General features: G+C 47.1%; 1 protein-coding gene across 1 annotated transcript in view; it reads left to right on the top strand.

The window, feature by feature from the left end:
• SYT9 (synaptotagmin 9) overlaps positions 1 to 16,212 on the top strand; it is a 125,538-nt gene extending 109,326 nt beyond the window's left edge. The window contains exons 4-7 of the mRNA XM_023754591.1: positions 10,041 to 10,161; positions 11,982 to 12,153; positions 14,250 to 14,379; positions 16,129 to 16,212. Coding sequence (XP_023610359.1) covers positions 10,041 to 10,161; positions 11,982 to 12,153; positions 14,250 to 14,379; positions 16,129 to 16,212 — 507 coding nt within the window. The remainder of the gene's footprint in view (positions 1 to 10,040; positions 10,162 to 11,981; positions 12,154 to 14,249; positions 14,380 to 16,128) is intronic.
• Positions 16,213 to 21,946: the final 5,734 nt, after the last annotated feature.

Raw genomic sequence — 21,946 nt, 5'->3', positions numbered from 1 at the left:
ATATATAATTTTCATGTTTTTCTGCATTCAGTTTTCTAACATTTTGTTTTATTTTTTAATCTCAGTTCAAATATAATTGGTCTATAATTTTGCCTTTCTTATAATGTGCATTTCAGATTTTAGTACCCAAAATATGATTGGGATGGCTTCAAAAAAATGAATTGGGGAATATTCTCTATTTTTCTCTTTTCTGAAAGTGTTTGTGTAATGTTAAGCATTTATTTCTCATCTAAATATTTAATAGAATTCAGCAGTGAATCCAACTGGGCCTGAAATTTTCTTTATGGTGAGGTATATAATTACAGATTCAATTTTTTAATGAACCATAGAAATTCAGCCTTTAATTCCTCTTATATTGATTTTCTAAGTTTTGTGTTATGAAAAATTCATCCATTTTGTCTGATTTTTAAAATATGTGGGTATAAAGTTATTTATAAAATCCTTTCTTTATAATTTTAAATGCTTTTTTTTAGTAAAGATCTGTAGTGATGTTGCATTTCAATCATGACATAGTTATTTGTGCCTTTTCCCCTGCTGCCTCCTCTTTTTTTTTTTTATCTGTCTTGAGAGAAGTTAGCAATTTTTATTAGCTTTTCAAAATCTAACTTTTGACTTTGTTGATTCTCTCTACATATATTTTTCTCTATTTCATTAGTTTCTCTTCTTATATGCATTATTTTCTTCCTTCTACTTTGGATTTAGTTTGTTCTTTTTCCAAGCTCTTAAGATAGATACATGCTTTGATCACTGATAATCAGCCTTATTTTCTTGTTATGCATTTAAAGCTAAAAATTTTCCTTAATCAGATTTTTAATTAATCTTTTCATCTTACTCAGCGTGTTTCTCCTTCGCTGTCACACTGCTGCCATGCCCACCATGTTTGTGACACCAGACATGTGGAGGTCATTCCCCCACAGGCAGTTCTGTGACACCAGCTGGGTGCCCTACAAAGTGAGTCAGTTCTGACACTATTTACCTGGAGAGGGTGTCAGATCCCACAGGTTAAGGGCTCATCCCACAAGACTGCCTTTGCCCCCCACTTCAGATTCCAGTTGCAAGTAGTAGGGCCCCAGGACACCCACAACTTCTGACTTGGCTACACATCGGAGATTCTTATGACCTCCTCCCCCTTGGATCTGATTATTTGCTAGAAGAGCTCACAGAACTCAGGGAAACGCTTACTTACGTTTACCAGTTTATGAAAGGATACGATGAACAACCAGATGAAGGAGAGACATAGGGCAGCCTCTGAAAGGGTCCCAAGCCCGGGAGCTTTTGTCCCCATGGAGTTGGGGCCCATCACCCTCCTGGTAACATGGATGTGTTCACCAGCTGGGAAGCTCTCCAAACCCAATACTGTGAAGGTTTTATGGAGGTTTCTTCATGTGGGCATGATCTATTATGAATGCTGCTTCTAGCCCCTTCCCCTCTCTAGACAATGGGGGCGAGGGGTGCTGAAAATTCCAAGCTTCTAATCATGGCTTGATCTTTCTAGTGAGCCATCTAGGCTCCATCTGGGAGCCCAGTCAGAGTCACCTCAATAGATTAAAAAGATGCTCCTAGTGCTCTTATCACTTAGGAAATTACAAGGGTTTCAGGAACCCTGTGTCAGAAACAGGGACAAAGATCAAATGTGTATTTCTTTTTTTTTTTTTAATATATTTTATTGATTTTTTACAGAGAGGAAGGGAGAGAGATAGAGAGTCAGAAACATCGATGAGGGAGAAACATCCATCAGCTGCCTCCTGCACATCTCCTACTGGGGATGTGCCCGCAACCCAGGTACATGCCCTTGACCGGAATCGAACCTGGGACCTTTCAGTCCGCAGGCCGACGCTCTATCCACTGAGCCAAACCGGCTTCGGCTGTATTTCTTATTATAAATCACGATATACAGCATTCTACATGTTCTGAAATGTATTATTTTTATTATCATCTAATTCAGGATGTTTGTAATTTTCATTGGGATTTTTAACTTAGAGCCATGGTTTATTTGAAAGTGTTTATTTCTTAGTTTCCGAACATATAGAAACCTTGCAGTTATCTTTTTGTTATAGATTTATAGCATGATTGCATGTTGCTTCTCCCTCCTCCTAGCTAACATCTCTGCCAGGCTGTGCGGCTAGCTAGCCTCCATCCAGAACGTCACCCATGACGTCAACCGTTGCTCTCTGCGTGAGAATGTGTGATGGTTGGGTACACATGCATACGAACCACAACCACCTCTCTCCTCTTCAGTGCAGGAAACTATGTGTGAAAAGGCAGGTGGAAATAAGGGTGTTGTGTGTATGCAGTACAGGGTTAAGTCAGCAAGCGTGAGGTGCTCAAACCCTGCATATCCCAAAGAAAGGCCTGGCCCTGGACTGATTCCTGCCAGATTTCCTCTAAACCAGTGGTTCTCAACCTTCCTAATGCCGTGACCCTTTAATACGGTTACTCATGTTGTGGTGACCCCCAATTTCATTGTTACAAATTGAACGTAATTAAAACATAGTGATTAATCACAAAAACAATATGTAATTATATATGTGTTTTCCGATGGTCTTGGGCGACCCCTGTGAAAGGGACGTTCGACCCCCAAAGGGGTCGCGACCCACAGGTTGAGAACCGCTGCTCTAAACCCTAACACACTCTGCTTGATAAGAGTTCCTTGTATAACAGACCGTAGCTACACCAGGTATTTTATACTGACAGTGTGATTTGTAGTGAACTATTTTGCTCACCCAGGGCCCTGGGCCCTGTGGTTTAACCTCTGATGAAGAGAATGAAGACTGGCCAGTTAAGGGCAGTCATGTGGGCACTCCTTGCCACCTGCAGTCAGAACCTTGGACATCAAGGTTTATGTGAGCGTCCCTGGTTGGCAGTGCTCCCCTGGTAGTGTCACATGTCACTGCTAAGAGAAACAGTGCTGTCCACGTGACTGCACTGGTGAGGACAGCCGGAAGCTCATGCCTCGCTTCCCTTGGACCTCGCCCTGTGTGTCTTTTCTTTGCTGACTTCCATCTGTGTCCCTTTGCTGTAATAAACTGTAACCATAACAGCTTTTCTGGGTCCTGAGGTCCTTCCAGTGACTCAAAATCTGAGGGTGGGCCTGGGGACCCCAATATAGTGGTAGAAAAATATTGAGGAGACTAGGGCATCAACAGTCTTTTGATAATGAGTCTCTTTACCTAATTTGTATAACCTTCTATAAGACCAAAGTTCAATAACTGTGGTGGTGTTAATATCATACAAATAGTATTAGAGAATAATTTATCAGAACTTCCAGTTAAATACATCAGATGAAATAGATAAGACTGCCTCCACTCCCTCCTGAGGCTCCTCATAAAATGATAGTAAAGGAACTACAAACAGCATAAGCAGTGGGCGACGTGCTTTGACCCTTTGTTTCCATCCTCTTAGCTAGTTAATATTAATAAAGGAAAGAAAGCAGAGGGCAGGCCAGACATTATGAACATGGTCATCTGGGCAGCTTAACCGGGAAGCCACTGCTTCACGCTCCCCAGGGAACCACTGGTCCATTTCCTGCAGATCCCTGGGAGAAGGGTTCAAACAAAGGGGGAGATGGGCACATGCACAGTGAAGTTGGGGTGACATAGGGAAGGTGCTTGCTGTCGGTCTAGCCTGGGAGAAGAATGGAGCCACTGCAAGTGTGCAAAATCTGGGAAAGTTAAGATCCCCAGACAAAGAGTTTCTTTTTTCTCTTGCGCTCTTGCTCCGCTCTTGTTCTATCTTGCTTCGTGGCCCACACTAACCTGCGTGCTAGCCTCCATTGCCAGGTGGCCTTAAGTGCCACGTGGACTCCACAGGAAGGATGTGGAATGGACTGTGCTTTTATGTGGAGCAGAAATTCTGGGCAGTGGCCTTAATCCTGGCCCTGCTGAAAACAAGGTTGGACTTCTTCCATGGTGAGACGGAGATGGGACCGTGGAGGGGAGCCCTCTTAATGTCACATCATCAATAAAGGGCCTCAGGAAATCCTTTTCCTCGAAGCACCCCAAGAACTCCACTGCTACCGACACCTTCAGTTATAAATATAGACCATTAGGGATGTCCTAATAGGAAAACCAACTTCATGAAAGAGAAAGTCCAAAATAAATAGATCACTGGAGAAAAGGAGATTAAAGCACGAGAAAGAATTCTACCTGACATCGATCACTGAGGACCAAGCGACATCAGTGAGAACAAGAAATCTAAATATCTAAATACCTTTTAGGGAAATTTCAGAAGCTACAACTAAAAAGTAAAAGTACAAAGAAACAATCTTAAAACCTCCCTGATTGAAAAAAAAAATCATCTACAAAAGAATGGCATTAAACACCCCAGCTGGAAGTACAAGGACACATTGTGACAATATAAAATGATTCTAAGATAAAATTATTTGAGCCTAAATTCCATGCCAACTTTCTTTTAAGTATTGGAGTGCAATAAAGATTGTTTTAGCTCCCTGTGAACCCTGGGGAAAAATGTACTCAAGGACATACTCAAGCAAAATGAAGATTGTATCTAAAAAGCAGGGATGATGTGGGTTTTAAGAAACTGCAGTGAGCCAAGAAATGAGAATATTTTAACCATACTTTACATGTTTGTTAATAATTTAGCAGGGATAGGGGAGGCCAAGGGATTGTTAAGGGCGGGAAAAAAAGGAGACATATGTAATACTCTTTGTAATACTTTAAGCAATAAAACAATTAAAAAATAATTTGGCAGGGAAACATAATGGAATAGTGAGAAAGGACATTTGAAAAGACAAAAGCATGATAAATAATAAATTATAGGAAGAATAAGATTTGGATACAAAATTAACAAGCTTGAGTTAATAGACATAAAAATGTACCCCTGCCCATCCAGTGTTTCTCAGTGGTTAAGCATTGACCCATGAACCAGGAGGTCATGGTTTGATTCCTGGTCAGGGCACATGCCTGGTTTATTTGCTCAATCCCAAGTAGGGGGCATGCAGGAGGCAGCTAATCAATGAGTCTCATCATTGATGTTTCTATTTCTCTCTCCCTCTCCCTGCCAATAAAAAATATATTTAAAAATAATTTGTCCCCTACAAATAGAGAATACCCCTTATTTTTATTAGTAGATACATTGGGATAGAATAGGATAGAATAAGATAATTCTAAACTCAAAACTAGAAAACAAAAATATAGTCCTCTGCAAAATCTGTCTACTCACAATTTCTAAACCTCTATTATTATATAAAATGAAATTAACCAATGTTAAGTGTGTAAGTTTTGTCACATGTGTAGTCATGTAACCAGAACTATAACCACGACATAGAATGTATCTATCATCGCCAAAGGTTTCCTAATGCTCCGTAACAGTCAATCTCCTCTGCCCAGTCCTGGTTTCTAGCACCCACTGATCACTTTCTGGCACTGAAAATTTGCTTTTCCTAGAATTTCATACAATATGTTGTCTTTTGTGTGTGACTTCTTTCACTGAGTACAATACTTTTGATATTTTTCATGTTTTTTCTTATATTGGCAGTTTGTTTCATTTGGTTGCTGAGTAGTATTCTATTGTAGGGATATGCCACATTTTGTTTATCCTTTCACCATTGAATGCTACTTTTGGGTTTCTTTTCACTTTGGGCTCAGAAAAATTGCATACCAGTATTTGGATGGACGGATGATTTTATTTCACTTGGGTGAATAACTAGGTATGGGATTTATGGGTCATTTAGCAAGTGTATGTGTAACTTCAAGGGAAATTGCCAAACTATTTTTTCAAATAGTTGACATGTTGCCTTTTCAGGAGCAAGCATATCAGAGGATCAATCGCTTGGCATCTTGGGTAACAGTCTTTCATGTTAACTAGTCTAGTGGGTGTGTAGTGGTTTCTCACTGAGGTTTAGTGTAATTTGGATAAAGTGTCTGTTCCGATCTTTTGCCCATATTTTTGTCAGGTTGTTTCTCTGAGTTGTAGGAGTTCTTTATATAGTCTGGATAGAAGTCCTTTATTAGCTATATTGTTTGCAAGTATGATCCTTCAACCTAACATAAAGTTATATTATACTACTTGTACTATATATAGTGCAAGAACCTTACAACAGTTCTGGTTTCCTATCTTCCCAGGTAATAACCCCAATAGAATGAGAATTTCTCAATATTGACTTTCCAGTATCAGAGAGGACTCTACATGGCCTTGCTTGGGTTACATAACTCCTACCTGAACAGACGACAGTGGACAGTGACATGAACATTTTGGTACACCTGAATTCCTGCAGCAGCCCTCCTACAACTTCACCAAATTGAGAAAGAGCTCACCAGAAGAATCCAGCAAGAGGAATGCAAGAGTATCCTAGTTAGACAAGTACTAGAGCAGTCATAGGCCATTACAGGCAAACATATCACAGGAAGAGTTTACGGATTGGCAGGTAGAGAATCCACGCACACTTGCTATAAATTCCCAGTATGCTAGTATCTTGCCAACAACACTGACCTTGGCCACACAAAGCAAGAGCACACGAAGCATTTCTCTGTATGACATTTTCCTTCCCCTTGTACCCCCCAGGGCACTCAGCTACCAGCGACACTTCTGCTATTTGGTTCCTGTCAAGCTAAAAAGAAGCCAAATACCCCACCACCCTTTTATGTGTGACTTTTATCAGCATTCTGAAAAAGAATTTTACGAACAATATAAGCACTTCTGCATAATGCAGTTTCTCAGCCTTGAGACCAGAGCATTCCTTATAGAGAAGGGCTGCCCTGTACATTATAGAATGTTTAGCAGCATCCCTGAACTTTACCCACTAGATGTCAGTAAGACACCCACCTCCCCAGTTTTGACAATTAAAATTTTCTCCAGGTAGTAGAAAATGTCTCCTGGTTGAGAAGCACTAGTTTAAGGGAATGTTTACAAATATCAGGATCCATAGGTTCTTTTTTTTCTTTTTATTGAATTTTTTGGGGTGACACTGGTTAACAAAATTACAAAGGTTTTCGGTGCACACTTGTACAACACATCAAGAAAAAACTACAGGTTCTGAGCTCAAATTAACATCAGCTGATGGGGAGAAAGCAGAGTTAGCATTAGGTGCCATCAACTCCTGCTCCATATCCCAGCAAACCCATCTCTCATCAAGGGACCATGTCTGTTTTTCAATGCTGCAAATACAGCTCGCAGCACCTGGCAAAAAGCAGTGCTGGACAACCACAACTGCAGCAAATGTTAAAAGAATAAGTGAGCGGCCCTGGCCGGTTAGAGTGTCAGCCCACAGACCAAAGGGTCGAGGGTTCGATTCCCAGCCAAGGGCATGTACCTCGATTGCAGGTTTGATCCCCAGCCCTAGTTGGGGTGTATACAGAAGGTAGCCAATCGATGTGTGTGTCTCTCTCCCCTTCTCTTCCTCCCTTCTACTCTCTTGAAAAAGAAGGAAAGAGCCGAAACCGGTTTGGCTCAGTGGATAGAGCGTCGGCCTGCGGACTGAAAGGTCCCAGGTTCGATTCCGGTCAAGGGCATGTACCTGGGTTGCGGGCACATCCCCAGTAGAAGATGTGCAGGAGGCAGCTGATCGATGTTTCTCTCTCATCGATGTTTCTGACTCTCTATCTCTCTCCCTTCCTCTCTCTGTAAAAAATCAATAAAATACATTTAAAAAAAAAAAAAGAAGGAAAGAAAGAAAAATATGGATGATTATTCACAGGGTTACTCTGGGGAAAGGAGTGACATAGGTGGTATATACATCAAAGAGGATGTTTTACTTTAAAACTTCTATATTTGAACTTTATCGTTTTCACTCTCATAAAAAAATTTTAATGATTATTTTAAAGCGTTTGGAAATCAAAGCAAGCACTTTCTCTTTGATAACTATTTCTTTCATTTGCAGGGTTGTTTTGTTTGTTTGCTTGTTAAGTACATATGTGGACACCAGCCCTAGTTCACATTCTGAAGTAACATCAAGTCTGAAGCTATGATTTTTTTTTCTTTTAACTCATGAGCAGACAGTCATGTAATATAAATATTTGTGAATGCGGTTTATGTTGAGAAAAAATGTACGTGGCACAATAGTAGCCTGACACGTCACAGTCAATTTTGTGCACTGGCCTGGAGAGTGTCACGTCTCGAACCCTACAGAGAGAGTGCAGTGTGGCCCTTGGGAATCATATGCTGAAAAGACGGGTGGTGATGAAGCTTCATGGGGTGATTTTGGTCACTCCTGTTTTACTCTGTCCAACCAAGATGTTCTGGGCAGATGAGAGGAGAGAAGGGGTGAGCTGGGTGCCGGGAAGCCCTCTGAGGGAGAACAGGTGTCTGGGTCTTTCTACTTGAGGCAGACAGAGGGCCAAGGAGCAGGCCAGGGAGTGAGGAAGGAAAAAGATAATTTGTGGCGACAGCCGTTGCTTCTCTTTCTCCTGTGCCACAGCAGGACGCTGGGTCAGATCCTCTATCTGCGGTCAGATGCTCCTCCTGCAGATCACCCACACCTGCCCCTTGACACCCCCATCCTGTGTAATCCTTGTCTCCTCCCCTCACCTCCAGGCCAGAGGGGAAGGCCCAGCCACCTGGGTCTCTTGAGGTCAGGGTTCCAGGAACCAGGGGCGCCTGGCTTGCAAGGTGAGGTCATTTGTTTACTCGAGGCAGGCGATGCAGGGAGATACAAAGCAATCCATCTGCCTTAGCCACCAAATAGATTCCCTCCACCTTCCTCCAGCAGAAGCGGTCAGGCAGGGAGGCCGGGCTGGCCACGGTGACCTTTCAGAGCTGAATCTATGCTTCTAAAAATAGCAGCATCCTTGGAGAATGGAGAGGGGGAGGGGAGGCTGTGGACGTTGAGCAGGAACTGGACTCCCCAGAGCATTGTCGGAATGAAACTGTATTAATCAGACACACGCACCCAGCTCAGTAACCTCAGGTGTCACAAATTGAAACTAAATGAACTGGCTTCATTCTTCTCCTTTCTGCTTACACTCTCCCTGGGCTAAGATGGAGAAAGAGAAGCATGTCTCCTGCCTTATTCGAATGGCTGTGTACTGCCGAGGAGATGTCTTCCCCAGCAGAGGGGAACGGGGGCTCCTGAGAGGCACAGGAGAGGGCCTGCACCGCAGCGAAGTGGGAGACCCCAGGCGGCGGTAGGGACCTGGGGGCCTGGGTCCCAGCCATCTCTCCCTGCACGGAGACCGCCCGGGGCTCTGTCTGAAGCTGGTGTGTCCAGGGCTGTGATGCGTGGGGTTGCTGGGTGCCCCTCTCAGGCTTTTGTGGGATCCTTCTCCAGAGCCACGTGGGGACTAGATGTTTCCAAGTCCAGTGGAGCCGTGTGCTGGTCTCACAGGTTGTGTGAGACCAGGTTGCGTGCAGTGCTCTGGTGGGTGGAGGTGCGTGTGTGTTTGTTTCAGGGTATGGGGTGTTTGCAGGAGTTTATGGGGGTATTGTGGCAAACTGTTTGGGGCAGGGGCTGTGAAGAGGCGTGTGTGGGTCAAGGTTGCATACAGACGGTGGGCCTATGTGGGGCCCGTGGGAAGAACTTGGGGGAGGCCATGTGGGAAACTAGGTAGGGGAGCCTCTGAGGCACCTGTGGGGACCAGTTTGAGGCCACATGGGGCTGTGTGAGGCTGGGTGGGGCTGTGTGCAGAGTGCATCTGTGTGAAGGCTGTGGTGGGGGCTGCACAGTAAGGCGGCTCCTCTTTGTGTAGCGTCATTTGTTGGCTCTGTGTGGATTGTGATGGGGATCTGAATGAACCCACACAGGGGGCTCCGTGGGGAATAGTTAAGGCTCTGGGGGCTTCAGTTCTGGGGGCTACTTTCAGGGTCACCAGTATGAGGCCGTGCAGGGCTGCACGAGGGTGGCAGAGGCCCTGGGTGGCCTCCCAGCTTTGCCATCTAAAGGTGGGCTGGGCTTCCTTAGGGCAAGGGGCTCCCGAGTGCAGGCGTTTACTCTTCTCCATGTGACTGGCGTGGAGCTGAGAGGCACCAGGGATCCCAAGATGAGGGGAGGGAGCAGGGCTGACCCTCCAGGTGCCACCTTGCAGCTGGCCCTCTGCACACCAGCCTGGAGGCGCTTCCTAACACTTCCGTGTGCGCTTTCTCAACAGGACAACGTGGATCTTGGCGAGCTGATGTTTTCCCTCTGCTACCTTCCCACGGCTGGCAGGCTGACCATCACTGTTATAAAAGCAAGGAATTTAAAGGCGATGGACATAACAGGAGCATCAGGTGGGACATTGTCCGACTATAGCTTTCTCATGCGGTTCTCGTGTAGGATCTTATGAAGTTTCTGGTAAAGTAATAAACACATGGACTCTGGGACCAAACTACCTAGGTGTAAGCCTTGTTTTAGACCAAATAGCTGTGTGACCTTGGGCAAGTCCCTTAACCTCTCTGGGCTTCAGATTCCCCATCTGTAAAAGAATGGTAATATTAGTAACTGACTCATTGGGTTATTATAAGATTACATGACGTACTTCATATAAAGCCACAAGAACATGCCTGGCACATACTAAATGCTATCTATCATCATATTATTATTCTCTCTTAAGTCTTCACCATAATTGTGAATAAGGCCCACAACTTACATATAATGGTATAACTTATCTAGTTGAGTCTTTTCTCAGTATAAGCAATTACCATCTCAAGCTTACTGAAGATTAAAGAATTCTATCTTATATAATAAAAGGCTAACATGCAAATTGACCCAACAGTGGAATGACTGGTCCCTATGATGCGCACTGATCACCAGAGGGCAGACACTCAATGCAGGAGCTGCCTTTGGTGGTCAGTGCATTCCCACAGGGGGAGCACCACTCAGCCAGAAGCCCTGAGCTGGGCTCATGACTGGCAAGTGCAGCGGCAGTGGCGGGAGCCTCTCCCGCCTCTGCGGTAGTGCTAAGGATGTCCGACTGAGGGCTTAGGCCCGCTCCCTGCAGGCCTAAGCCATCAGTCAGACATCCCCCAAGGGCTCCCGGACTGTGAGAGGGTGCAGGCTGGGCTGAGGGACCCCCCCCCCCATGCACGAAAATCGTGCACTGGTTCTCTAGTATGCTTATAAAAGGCCCATTAGTGAACTATGCAGTTTTTGTTTTTCCAGGGAATCAAACATGTACCTTAAATTCTAAACCCTAAAAAACAAGCCCTGGCATGCAGTTCCTAACATACAAAATCACAAGCAACCTTTGCAGGGGCTCCTAACATGGTCATAAAATACCCAGTCCACCAGCTGTTGGCCACTGAAATCAAAGGACATCAGATGCAATACATTCCACTTCCTGTACTCTAGGGTTTTTCCCAGCAGAAAAAAGATGGGGCCCCTCCTGGCTCTCACAGTCCCTCCTGGGCAGTGTATGGGAGTCAGGGCAGCACACTGTTATGCAGGTGAAGGGACACAAGCTCCCCACTGAGCAGGAGGGCAGTGAGGTGGAACCAGGCAAGTCCCCCCTGCAGCAGAGACCAGCCTTGTCACCTGTCACCCCCTCCCAGCATGCACCCCAAGCCAACCTGTGTTCTTCCTCCCTGATGTGCTGAACTGCTTAACCCTTTGCAACCCGACTGCAGGCAGCTCTGGGGACTCAAGGCCCCTGCACTCAGGGAATCAAACCCCAAAACTCCTCCTGTCCCCTAGGAATTCGGCCCCTCCCTTTCCCAAAGACCTGATGTTTAGGAAAACATTGTCCGAGTGGCTGAGTCCAGCCCACAGCCCTTTCTCCACGCCTTGAAGGTGCCTTTGCGTTTCTCTTCCTGTCACAGCCAGGCAGGTCTGAGTTCTTCCTGGAACGGTTTCTCATTTGGGAACATGTTTTTTCACACTATTTTTAAATTCTATGTATTTTTGAGGAAACCGGGTCCTGTGCTTTTTTGTGAATGAGTGACTTACTTATGCTCACTCTAGTCACTGCCTAGGCATTGTATTAGTGAAACTCCTCAAGCTCCAGTCCGCAGGCAGGGAAAGCACACACGGTCCGTGAAACCCCACGGTGAGGAGGCTGCTGGCCTACGTCCTCATCTGTCCTCACAGACCCCTGCTTTCGTGGTCTCCACAGATCCCTACGTGAAAGTCTCCATGATGTGTGACGGCAGGCGGCTGAAGAAGAGGAAAACGTCCACCAAGAGGAACACCCTGAATCCTGTTTACAACGAAGCCATAGTCTTTGACGTCCCCCCCGAGAGCATTGACCAAATCCACTTGTCCATAGCGGTCATGGACTACGACCGGTGAGATACCTGGGACTCTCTCAGGGCAGGTCTGCTGTGTTCAGGGCAAGGGGGGCAGGGGGGGCGGGGGTAGCCCAGCTTCTTAGCTGGTCCCCGGGCAGCAGGAGATGAAGCAAGTGAGCAGCACGTGGAAAGGTGATTGACAAGGAGTCCGAACCACGCTGTCGAGTCAGGTTATGAAAGTGCCTCTTAGCAACCCCATTCTTTCCTTCCCCTTTTTGAAAACCTTTCTCCTTCTCCATCCTCCTCTACCCCCACCTCTTCCCCCCTGCATCCCCGAGAACCTCAGCTTGGAGAACTGTGGCCCCAGAGGTCCATCATCTCTCGGGGTCCTGGCTGGCCTTCAGGGAAAGCTCCCACTCAGAGCAGCAAAGTGATTGCTTTAGCCAGACCCTCAACATTTCCGAATACATAACTTCGTTATTTTTTCCCTTCTCCCGATGTGTTCAATAAAGATCATTTCCATCCACTTAAGTCTGAAAGCAAACACAGAAATGTTCCCTTGAAAATGCTAGCATCAGTATGGATGACAGGGCACATTAAAATGTATAAGATGCTCGACTTTCTAATTAATACAGCACAGAAAAGATATTTATAGCCTACATTGTAGCCAATTGTGTATTTAAAGGACAGATTTGAAAAAACAGTCACTTTAATATGCAAAGAAAGCACCCATCGGGAATTATATATGTTAAACCAGTCATTAGACTGAAATGAAAAGTCTCTTTTTAATTGGAAACCTCCCACGTGGTCCGGGTACAATTATGGGGAAAAAAAGTCACTCTGACTTCTAATACAATGTTCCAAATACTGTTTGTAGCTAAACTGTTTCCCACAGACCCCTGAAACGTCAGCAGAGCAGCCCCAGTGCCCTGAACGCTCCCTCCAGCAGATGCCTGGGGGAAGCATAACCTCTTCCATCCCAGGGCACACGGGTGGCTGAGCTGCCATGGGTGTGCCAGCCCACGCTGGACAGGAGACCCCCTCCTGCCTCCTCTGGATGACACACAACCCCTGGAGTGTCAGGCCACAGGAGGGGACATTGCCCACGAGCCCTGGAAAGCTAGGCCAGCATTTTTCAAGCTATTGCCAAGTTTCCCGCATCGACAAATCTGATTATGTGAGCTCTGCTTCAGTTTAATTCTCAGTAAACTCATGAATCTGGCCTGGAAAAATCCATGGCAGAATTCACGGAGCTTCTGCATGCAACTGATTTTAATGAGCATAAACTCAAATACCCTTTCCCACCTCGTCTCCCCCCTTACGCCCTACACAAATAGAGAGAATAGTCATCTTTGCAGAAAGAAAAAAGGAGAGAAAATCTGATGTGTTTGGATACCAAAGAGTTAAAGGATGGGCCATGTCATTCTAGTTGTGCAAAGGATTTCTAACCAAAATTTGCGAAGGAAAAAAAATTGGACCAAGGCAGGGACCTATGCAGGAAATGTTTCAGAAATATTAGCCCTTCAGGTTAAAAGAGCTGAGGATGTTTTTATAGTAGGGAAATCAAATCGGGTCAAAGAAGCAATGCTGGGTTTGGACGGAAGGAGGAAAGAGCATAAGAAAAATGTGTTCTCTAAAGAGAGGGTAAGCAGAGACCCAGGAGCCTCCTCAGCTCTGCCCTCGCTGTGAGCTCAAGACTATGGCTGCCAGACACAGAGCTGCCCCCTTATCAATCACTTGGTTGCCTCTTGCAGGAATTTGAGCAGCTGTTATTGCAAGAAACTCCATCCAGGTGGCCCCTTTCATGACATGGATTTGGAGGCCTGGAGGCACACTAAGGGGTGGCATCCTTAGCGTGCCTCAGGGAGCTCCTCAAACATGGGGTTCTTGGGAACAAGCTAAGCCAGGCCACGTAACACGTACATGCTACAAAAGCCTAGGTGTGGGAGGGCCAGACTCTGCTCTTCCTCTCTGTGCCACTAAGTACGATAATGGATCCCAAGTCCTGTTCTCTGTTCAACTTGGCATTGAATTTTAAATTAGGGAATGAAAAGAACCACTCCTCCCCTGATTCCCTTATTGGTTTAATTGAGTAGCTGTTATTCTCACATACCACATTTTTAAGAAAAATCTATTGTGGGCTGTTTTCACAGTATAGGTCACAATGAGATCATCGGCGTGTGTCAAGTAGGCAACACAGCTGAGAGGCTGGGCAGAGACCACTGGAGTGAAATGTTGTCCTACCCTCGGAAGCCCATCGCACACTGGCATTCCCTGGTGGAGGTAAGACCCGACCCCCGATGCTCCACTTTATGGAAGAATAAATGCTTGACTGTTGAAATGGAGGAGCCACCAAAAACGTGAGTGTACATTTCCTGGGCTGTTAGAATTGCATTCAGTCCGAGGTTGGGTCTGTGATCCCCACCAACCTGGGGTTTTAAGCAAAGGTCAGGGATCATTCCACTTTGATTGTTTTTTAAAAAAGGTCAAGATTCTCTGAGTCTGTGTTATGGCTTTGGGTTGACATTTGAAGGACATCTGCAGGATCTGGTGAGGGTGGCGTTTTTAGGCCATCCTACAGTGACTTAGGCCTGGTGCCAGAAAGAACTTGAGACGGGAGAGAGGAGGCCCGGATACTGGGACTGACTCTAGCATGAACTTGTGATTCTGGACAAGTTGGTCAGTATCAGATTCAACTACATATGATAAAAAACAACAAACCACAAAACAACAAGTGAAATGAACATTTATTTATGTCTTACATAAGTAAGGTCCAGAGGAAGGCAGTCCTGGTTGTTATAGGGTTTCTGAGGTCCACTAGACTTCCATCTTTCTACCTCACTGACCTAGAGTGGCTTTTTTTTTTTGAGGTCACCTCATTGTCCAATATGGCTGCCAAGTTCTAGCCATCACATATCTTATAGGCCATAGAAGGTGACCAAAAGCATACACATTCCTTTTCCAAGGATTTTCTGTGATGTGTCATGCAACACTGGTACTTACAATTAACTTAGTTACAGAACTTAGTCATGGACATGTGTGGGGAATGTATTCTTTTTGTTGGGTGGAAATGTGCCCAACTGAAAACAAGGGTTTTGTTTGCAAGAAAGAAGAGGGCAGTGGGTACCTAGAAGCAATGGGCCACCATCCTGCCTCTCAGACCCTCATTCATTCTCTCACTCTCCCATAATTTTCTTCTCATTTATTCTCTTCCCGTTCATCTTTGCCCATTGCCTCACTCTCTTATTTATTTACTAACCCATTCTCTCAGAAATAAATTGCATTCACTAGGTAGCATTTCTGAGAGTCAAATGCCATATTAGGTACAGATAGTAGATGTGAATAAGAAACCATCCGTTCCTTCCCTTGAAGAGCTAATACACCTTAAGAGACAGAGTATGGTGTGTACACTCGTCATTAAAGGCACATTCATGATTGTTGTCATCCACACACAGTGCCACCGAGCACGAAGCAGGGAAGTGTTTGTCCAGCTTAGATGTGATTGTCCAGGAAGCATTTCCTCCTGCTGCTCCTGGTAACTGAAGGGAACTGAGCCCTGTGGAACGGGGACACCAGGGAGCCTGGGTTTGGGGCAGAGAACTTCTCTCTTACTTGCCCAGCTCAGACAGCTCTGCCCCCTGCAGAGCCATCCTGAGAGGCCTCGCTCGGTGTGGGCTCTGCTGTTGTTGACAGCCGGGTTGGTCTGGTTGAAGTAAACATGCAGGCAGCTGCAGAGAGGCAGAGCAGCCCCAACCTGGCCTGGGGACAAAGGGACAGTCTCCCTTTGTTGGGGATGGTGCCGGAGGGAGGGGAGCAGGGCAGGATTTGTGAATTGATTCTAAGCTTCGGGGTACCAGGAGGAGCCTTGGGCCCCAATTCGCAGGTCTCTGAGGACACCTCTGCCCCTGGGCCATGGAAGCCAAGACTCTTTCCTGGACTAGAAATTAATTCCCAAGGGAGACCCTTAGGCCCCATGAAGCTGGAGAAGTAGCTGGAGGGCTGTGCTGACCGGCCTGCACCTCACTCCTGTAGCTCCTGGTGAGAGTCTCAAAGGCTTCGTCTGGGGGCTCATTAAATCACCTGCGCCTGGTGCTAGCGGTGGCCGGTGGCCCTTAGAGGAGTCACAATAGACGTTTGCACCCTTGTGAGTCACTGCTGACTTCAGTGCTTATTTGTAATCTGGCGTGTCAAAGAGTGTCAGAGGTCTCTGCTTCTTGAGACACAGGACATGGGAAAGGATAAGGACGAGGGGTGTGGCGTGGGGCTGAGACATGAGCCCTGATCCAGTGGACAAGCCAGGGACCTTGCCAGGAGATAACCGAGTGGCACGCGTACACAAGGGGGCGTGCAGACAGCAGACCTCGGAGGCTTCCTGCCCGGCCAAGGAAAAGACACTGCACGACTCTGGCCACCGGGGAGGTGCTCCCGAAACCCTCAGAACCTGGCTCTTTGCAGATCTGTGTCTGATGGTTATGTAAGTGAGGAATAAATGTTTTAGGCTTAACCCACTGAATCTTGGAAGTCGATCGTTCCAGCAGCTAGAATAACTTCGGCTCATACGATGGTCCTTCTCAACTGTTGCAGCGGAACCTAAGGCATGAAACGCCTGGGCCCCTCCAATGAAGGGCAAGCCAAGGGAGGCTGGCCCTGCCCCGTGGCTTCCTGACTCTTTGAAGTTCATGCCCAGAACTCCAGATCCATCCTCAGAGGGGAGGCAGTACTTTTCCCTTTAAAAATAAATGTGCAGAATTGGGGCACTGGTACCAGAGGAGATGAAGAGCGGTATCGGGCGGTCCCTGCCCTTCGCCCACAGCCGTGAGGATGGAGGAGGCCGCGGGCAGGCGGTGGGAAGCCCTCACTTTGGGGTTGGATGGACCTAGATCCAAGCCCGGGGGCTGCCACTCTCAAGGTGTTTTTCTCTTTCTGAATCTGAGTTTCCTCATCCGTAAAGTGGCCGTCACAGAGCCTGTCTCACAGGGTGGTGGTGAGGAGTAAAACACCTAATATGTGTGAAGCACCGTGGCTGGCACATAATACATGCTCAGTAAAGTCCTCGCTTGTCATAATACATGCTCAGTAAAGTCCTCGCTTGTCATAATACATGCTCAGTAAAGTCCTCGCTTGTCATTGTGTCCACACTCCGAGCCACTGCAGTGTGTCCTCATGTGACTGTCACATATATCATCCCTAATGTGTGTCACGGAGGATCACAGGAAGGCTGGGCACCCCTGTCCCCTGCACCCCGGGAGCCATCACCTCAATTGGGGGAAGGTGTCATTTGCAGCTTTGCCGGGCATAGACACGTGTATAAGTTCTCCTTTCTCCTTCTTTCTTCCTCGGCCTTCAAGAAAAGTTGCTATTACACCTCTTCCTTTAAATGTCTGCTTTAAAACAAAAACAGTACTGAAGTCAAAGCTCTCTCACGCATGCGTGTGTGTGTGTGTGTGTGTGTGTGTATGTGTGTGTGTACGTATGTGTGTTTGAGAGAGAGAGAGAAAGGGGAAAGAGAATATGGGGTAGTTAGGATTTGGTGCGAAGGGAGGCTGGCCTGGCAGAAGCTCTTCACTGCTGGGGGCCAAGGGACCAGGTTAGGACTGAACCCCGAGCCTGCAGAGATCTGGCAGCCGCCCGGGGCTGCATCCAGCATGCCTGACCTTGCCAGGGCAGGTGGCAGATGGAGCCTTCAAAGCCAGTGAGTTGAGAAATCCGTTTCTCTCCCAGGGACTCTGGACAGCTTCACTGCACACTCAAAGGTCAGCCAGCCCGCTCCCTTTCTGCCCAGATGTCAGAGGCCTGGGACGCGGCATGGCTCCCCCAGAGCAGGCTGCTGGCACCTGGGGACAGGAGTGTCCCCTCTGTGGGGCCTCGGGAGATGACAGAACTCTCGGGGCTCCCACCACAGAACCCCCTCTGCCGTGTACCCAAGGTGCCTCCTGGCCACATCCCAGCACCTGGCCTACCTCCTGGGTGTGGAGCTGACCTACCTCACGATCCCCAGAGAGAATCATAGAAATGGTTCCAGGTTTTCATCGCTTCCATGTGTAGTGCTATATGCACCTTCTCCATTAACAAGACACAAACCTGGTTTGATGGGAAAATACCGTTTGTTAAATCGAATTTTGCTTTACTAAGAGAGACAAAGACAGAGGCTCTAACCGGAATTCACAGTGAAGATCAGCAGCGTTGTCCTGACTGGCAGAGGTGCGAGATTCTAAGCTAAAGCCCCACTCGGGCGGCCCAGGTGTGGCGAAGGCCCTCTCTCCAAGCCCAGCCTTTCCTATGGGAGTGCAGCTAGTCTGGCCTGCCGGACCACCCCAGGGAGACCGGTGCCCCCCGGAACTCAGGGTTTTACAATTCCCAGCATAACGAGGGGGCAGGTGTGGCCCCGTGAACGCTGGCAGGCAGAGTCCTCATCGACCACCCTCTGCCTTGTTCAGGGTGTGAACTTAGAGCTATAGAACTAAAGCCAACGTCAGTTCCGCAGACGCAACAGGAAGTTTCATGGCTAGGCCCTTTACACCAGGTTCCCAGCAGAGCCCACCTGGACTCTCCGAGGTCCACACCTTCCCAGGAGAAAGCATCTGGTTGCCCAGGTTGGGTTATGTGCCCACCTGGTCCAGGTCGCCGCAGGTCATGGGAATGTGATGGGGTGCTCACCCCAGCAGGAATATGGGAAGGAGACTTCCTGAGATGGGCCCTGACGGACAGTGATTGACAGACGTGAACAGGACTGGTCCCCAAAGATGGCGAAGCGAGGGAGTCAGAGGCTTTAGCACCCTGGGGAAGTGGTCATTCACCACAGATTAGGGAACAGGAGTGATTCTCCAGAAAGAGGGTGGGTGACCAGGACAAGCAAATCAGGTTCCCATCAAAGGGGTTATGCAGTGGTTCTCAACCTTCTGGCCCTTTAAATACAGTTCCTCGTGTTGTGACCCAACCATAAAATTATTTTTGTTGCTACTTCATAACTGTAATGTTGCTACTGTTATGAATTGTAATGTAAATATCTGATATGCAGGATGGTCTTAGGCGACCCCTGTGAAAGGGTCGTTCAACCGGCAAAGGGGTCGCGACCCATAGGTTGAGAACCGCTGGGTTATGGGGTGTTGCTGGGTTCGGGGGTGTTGTGGGACTTAGGTCCTGGTGAGCATTAGACCAGTAAAGAAGGAAACAGACAGAAAAATTGTTTTTGAAATAGCGTGGCCTGAGGCTCTGTTCCTTCTCTCTCCCTGTTTCAGGGGAAACTTTAGGAAGTGCTTCCCCTCAGAAAGCAGAGGGTACTTGAGGTGCCCCGCGGCACCCAGCTTGCCGGTCTTTGGAAACCCCATGAGCCCCACTCCCTGTTAGCAGGCAGTGATAGGCTGGTGATCACATGCTTTGCCCACGGAAGGCCTGGCTCAAGACCTGAGCATAAGCCTACGTGGGTGTCAGGGGATGGTAATGGAGGAGGTGAGTAGTGGGTACACGGAAGCCATGTGTCATCATACCATCTCCCCCACGTTGTGACATGCATCCCAGGCGTGGTCCAGCAGAATGTCCCAGTGTCTCAGAGAACAAAACATTTGTTCTGGATGGAAACTGAGAGAACAAAATATGTTGTAAAGTCCATTAGAATAGTCCAAGAAAATGTAAGTTCCTTCATCTAAAACAGGTACCCTTCCTGGTAAGAAACAGGAAAGGAAAAAAATAAACTGGATCTTGCTCATTACTGTTTTTCAGTCATTTCCCGGTCTTATCAGTCTCTTTGGAGTAAATATTCAATCCAATGTAACATTCGGTTTCCCAACTACAACTGTTTTCCTTCTTCCTAGCGGTTTCCTCCCTCCTTCCTCCTTCCCCCGCTGGTGTCTTGGTGCAGGAAGCCCAAAGCTGGCGGCAGGCGGTGGTCTGGGTGCTTGGGCGTGTTGTCCTGCTTGTCTCTGTCATCCCCTGAACTGCTGAGAATCCCTGTAGGTGTAATGTGCACTGTCCCGCCATCAGCCAAACAAGGAGACTGCTTCCCGGGAGCCCGGCCCACTTCGAGGCTGACCAGGCCCCACCTGAGCTGTTCATGGCCCTGCAGATCTCATCAGATGCCTGGCCCAGAGGTCTTTGCAGCCCTTAGCACAGGGTCATTTCCCTACTTGCTGGAACCCTCCCAAAACACTGTCACCAGTACTGTCACCTCCTTTCACACCCTCCGGACACGCAAGGACACATGGGAACTGCGGGAGACTCGGTGCCATCACAGGTGCCCTCGTCATGCCCGTGCCTGGCCATTTCTACATTGTTCCTCTAGCCCAGGGGTGGGCAAACTTTTTGACTCGAGGGCCACAATGGGTTCTTAAACTGGACCCGAGGGCCGGAACAAAAGCATGGATGGAGTGTTTATGTAAACTAATATAAATTCAAAGTAAACATCATTACATAAAAGGGTACAGTCTTTTTTTTTTTTTTAGTTTTATTCATTTCAAATGGGCCGGATCCGGCCCGTGGGCCGTATTTTGCCCATGGCTGCTCTAGCCTCTTGTTGGCACAGGGCTATATCCGCTTTCTGCTTCCTCCTCAATCCACCTGAAACCCGGGGTTTCAAGCCTGAGAGGTGGAAGCCAGGACCTCCCATCAGAGCCTCTGTTCTTTCCCTCTCCCTGTTTCTCCCACCAAAGGCTCTCTACTTCCTCCTCCCGACTGTGGAAACTTTCTTTATATCCATAGCATGATTCCTCTCTCCCTATGCCTTCTGCTCAGATACCCAAGGTCGCCTCTCAACATCTAAAGGCAGCACTTGGAATGTAGATGCGTCTCTTTTTGACAAGGCCTGGCTCTTGCTTCGTGAGGGACTAGCTGATCGTTGACCGTAGGCTATTTGCCTTTGATATGCTGGATCATATGGCAGTGATTAATTGCATGGAACAACATGGTTTACAGGGAGTGGAAATACTGTCCCTATTACATAGATATTGAATTAGTATTTGATGAATGGGTGAGTGAATGAATGAGACATACAATGAAAGCAATCGGGTTCCTTTGGTTCTGCAGTTCCCACTTAGTGGATCCAAAGTAGGAGTCAGTTTGGGGCGATGTGAAAGATATTGAGACTTGAATTTGCAGTCGGCTCTTCAAATGGAGATGGCCCTTCTCAGGCTCCAAGCTTGAGTTACCTTTTCTCCACGTAGGAGGAGGACGTGCGAGGAGGTCCTTTGCTCCCCTGGGTCCCATGTGTGCCATCTGATGGTACTGGCTTCGCATTCTGATGGCAGTTGAGAAATATTCAGGACAGTAACTGAGTCACCTTGTAAATCATGAAGCTTTCTCTTGAGCTTAAGTGGATGCCCAGGTTCTAGAGTACTTCAGCATCGTCCTTCATAAGAGACAGAAGAAACAGAAATGCCACAGAGACCCCTGTGGCGAGTGGCAGACCGTTGTACCTTGAATGAGAACTGATCAGGAGGTGACAAGGATATTAGTCCACAAGTTGGCATTTCTCACCAGGGAAACATTTTAGCAGCAGTTTACACAAAATAATGATTCACTCCACCTACATGTGAAGACAAAAAAAGAGAAAAATAATGGAAAAGTATTGTTTGGACAAAATAGAGGACTTATAATTGATATTCCCCCCCACACACACACACACACACCGAAAAATAAGCTATTTTTATGGATGGGATTGAGCATGGGGCAGTCTCCATAAATACCTGCAGGGCCACTGAAGCAAAACTGATTGCAAAGAACATAAAAATGTGCTACATGTTTGGGAATCTGAAAAGCATTAACAACCCCATTAGAATCTGTGCTAGTTAATTTAAGTGGCCAGAATGCAGCTGGTGGAAGGAATGGTCAGCAAACAAAGCCAAGAGCATTCAGATTT

The sequence above is a fragment of the Myotis lucifugus genome, unplaced genomic scaffold (genome assembly GCF_000147115.1).
Source record: "Myotis lucifugus unplaced genomic scaffold, Myoluc2.0 scaffold_61, whole genome shotgun sequence".
In the NCBI taxonomy this organism is placed as follows: Eukaryota; Metazoa; Chordata; class Mammalia; order Chiroptera; family Vespertilionidae; genus Myotis; species Myotis lucifugus.
This window is presented reverse-complemented; position numbering and strand designations above follow the sequence as displayed.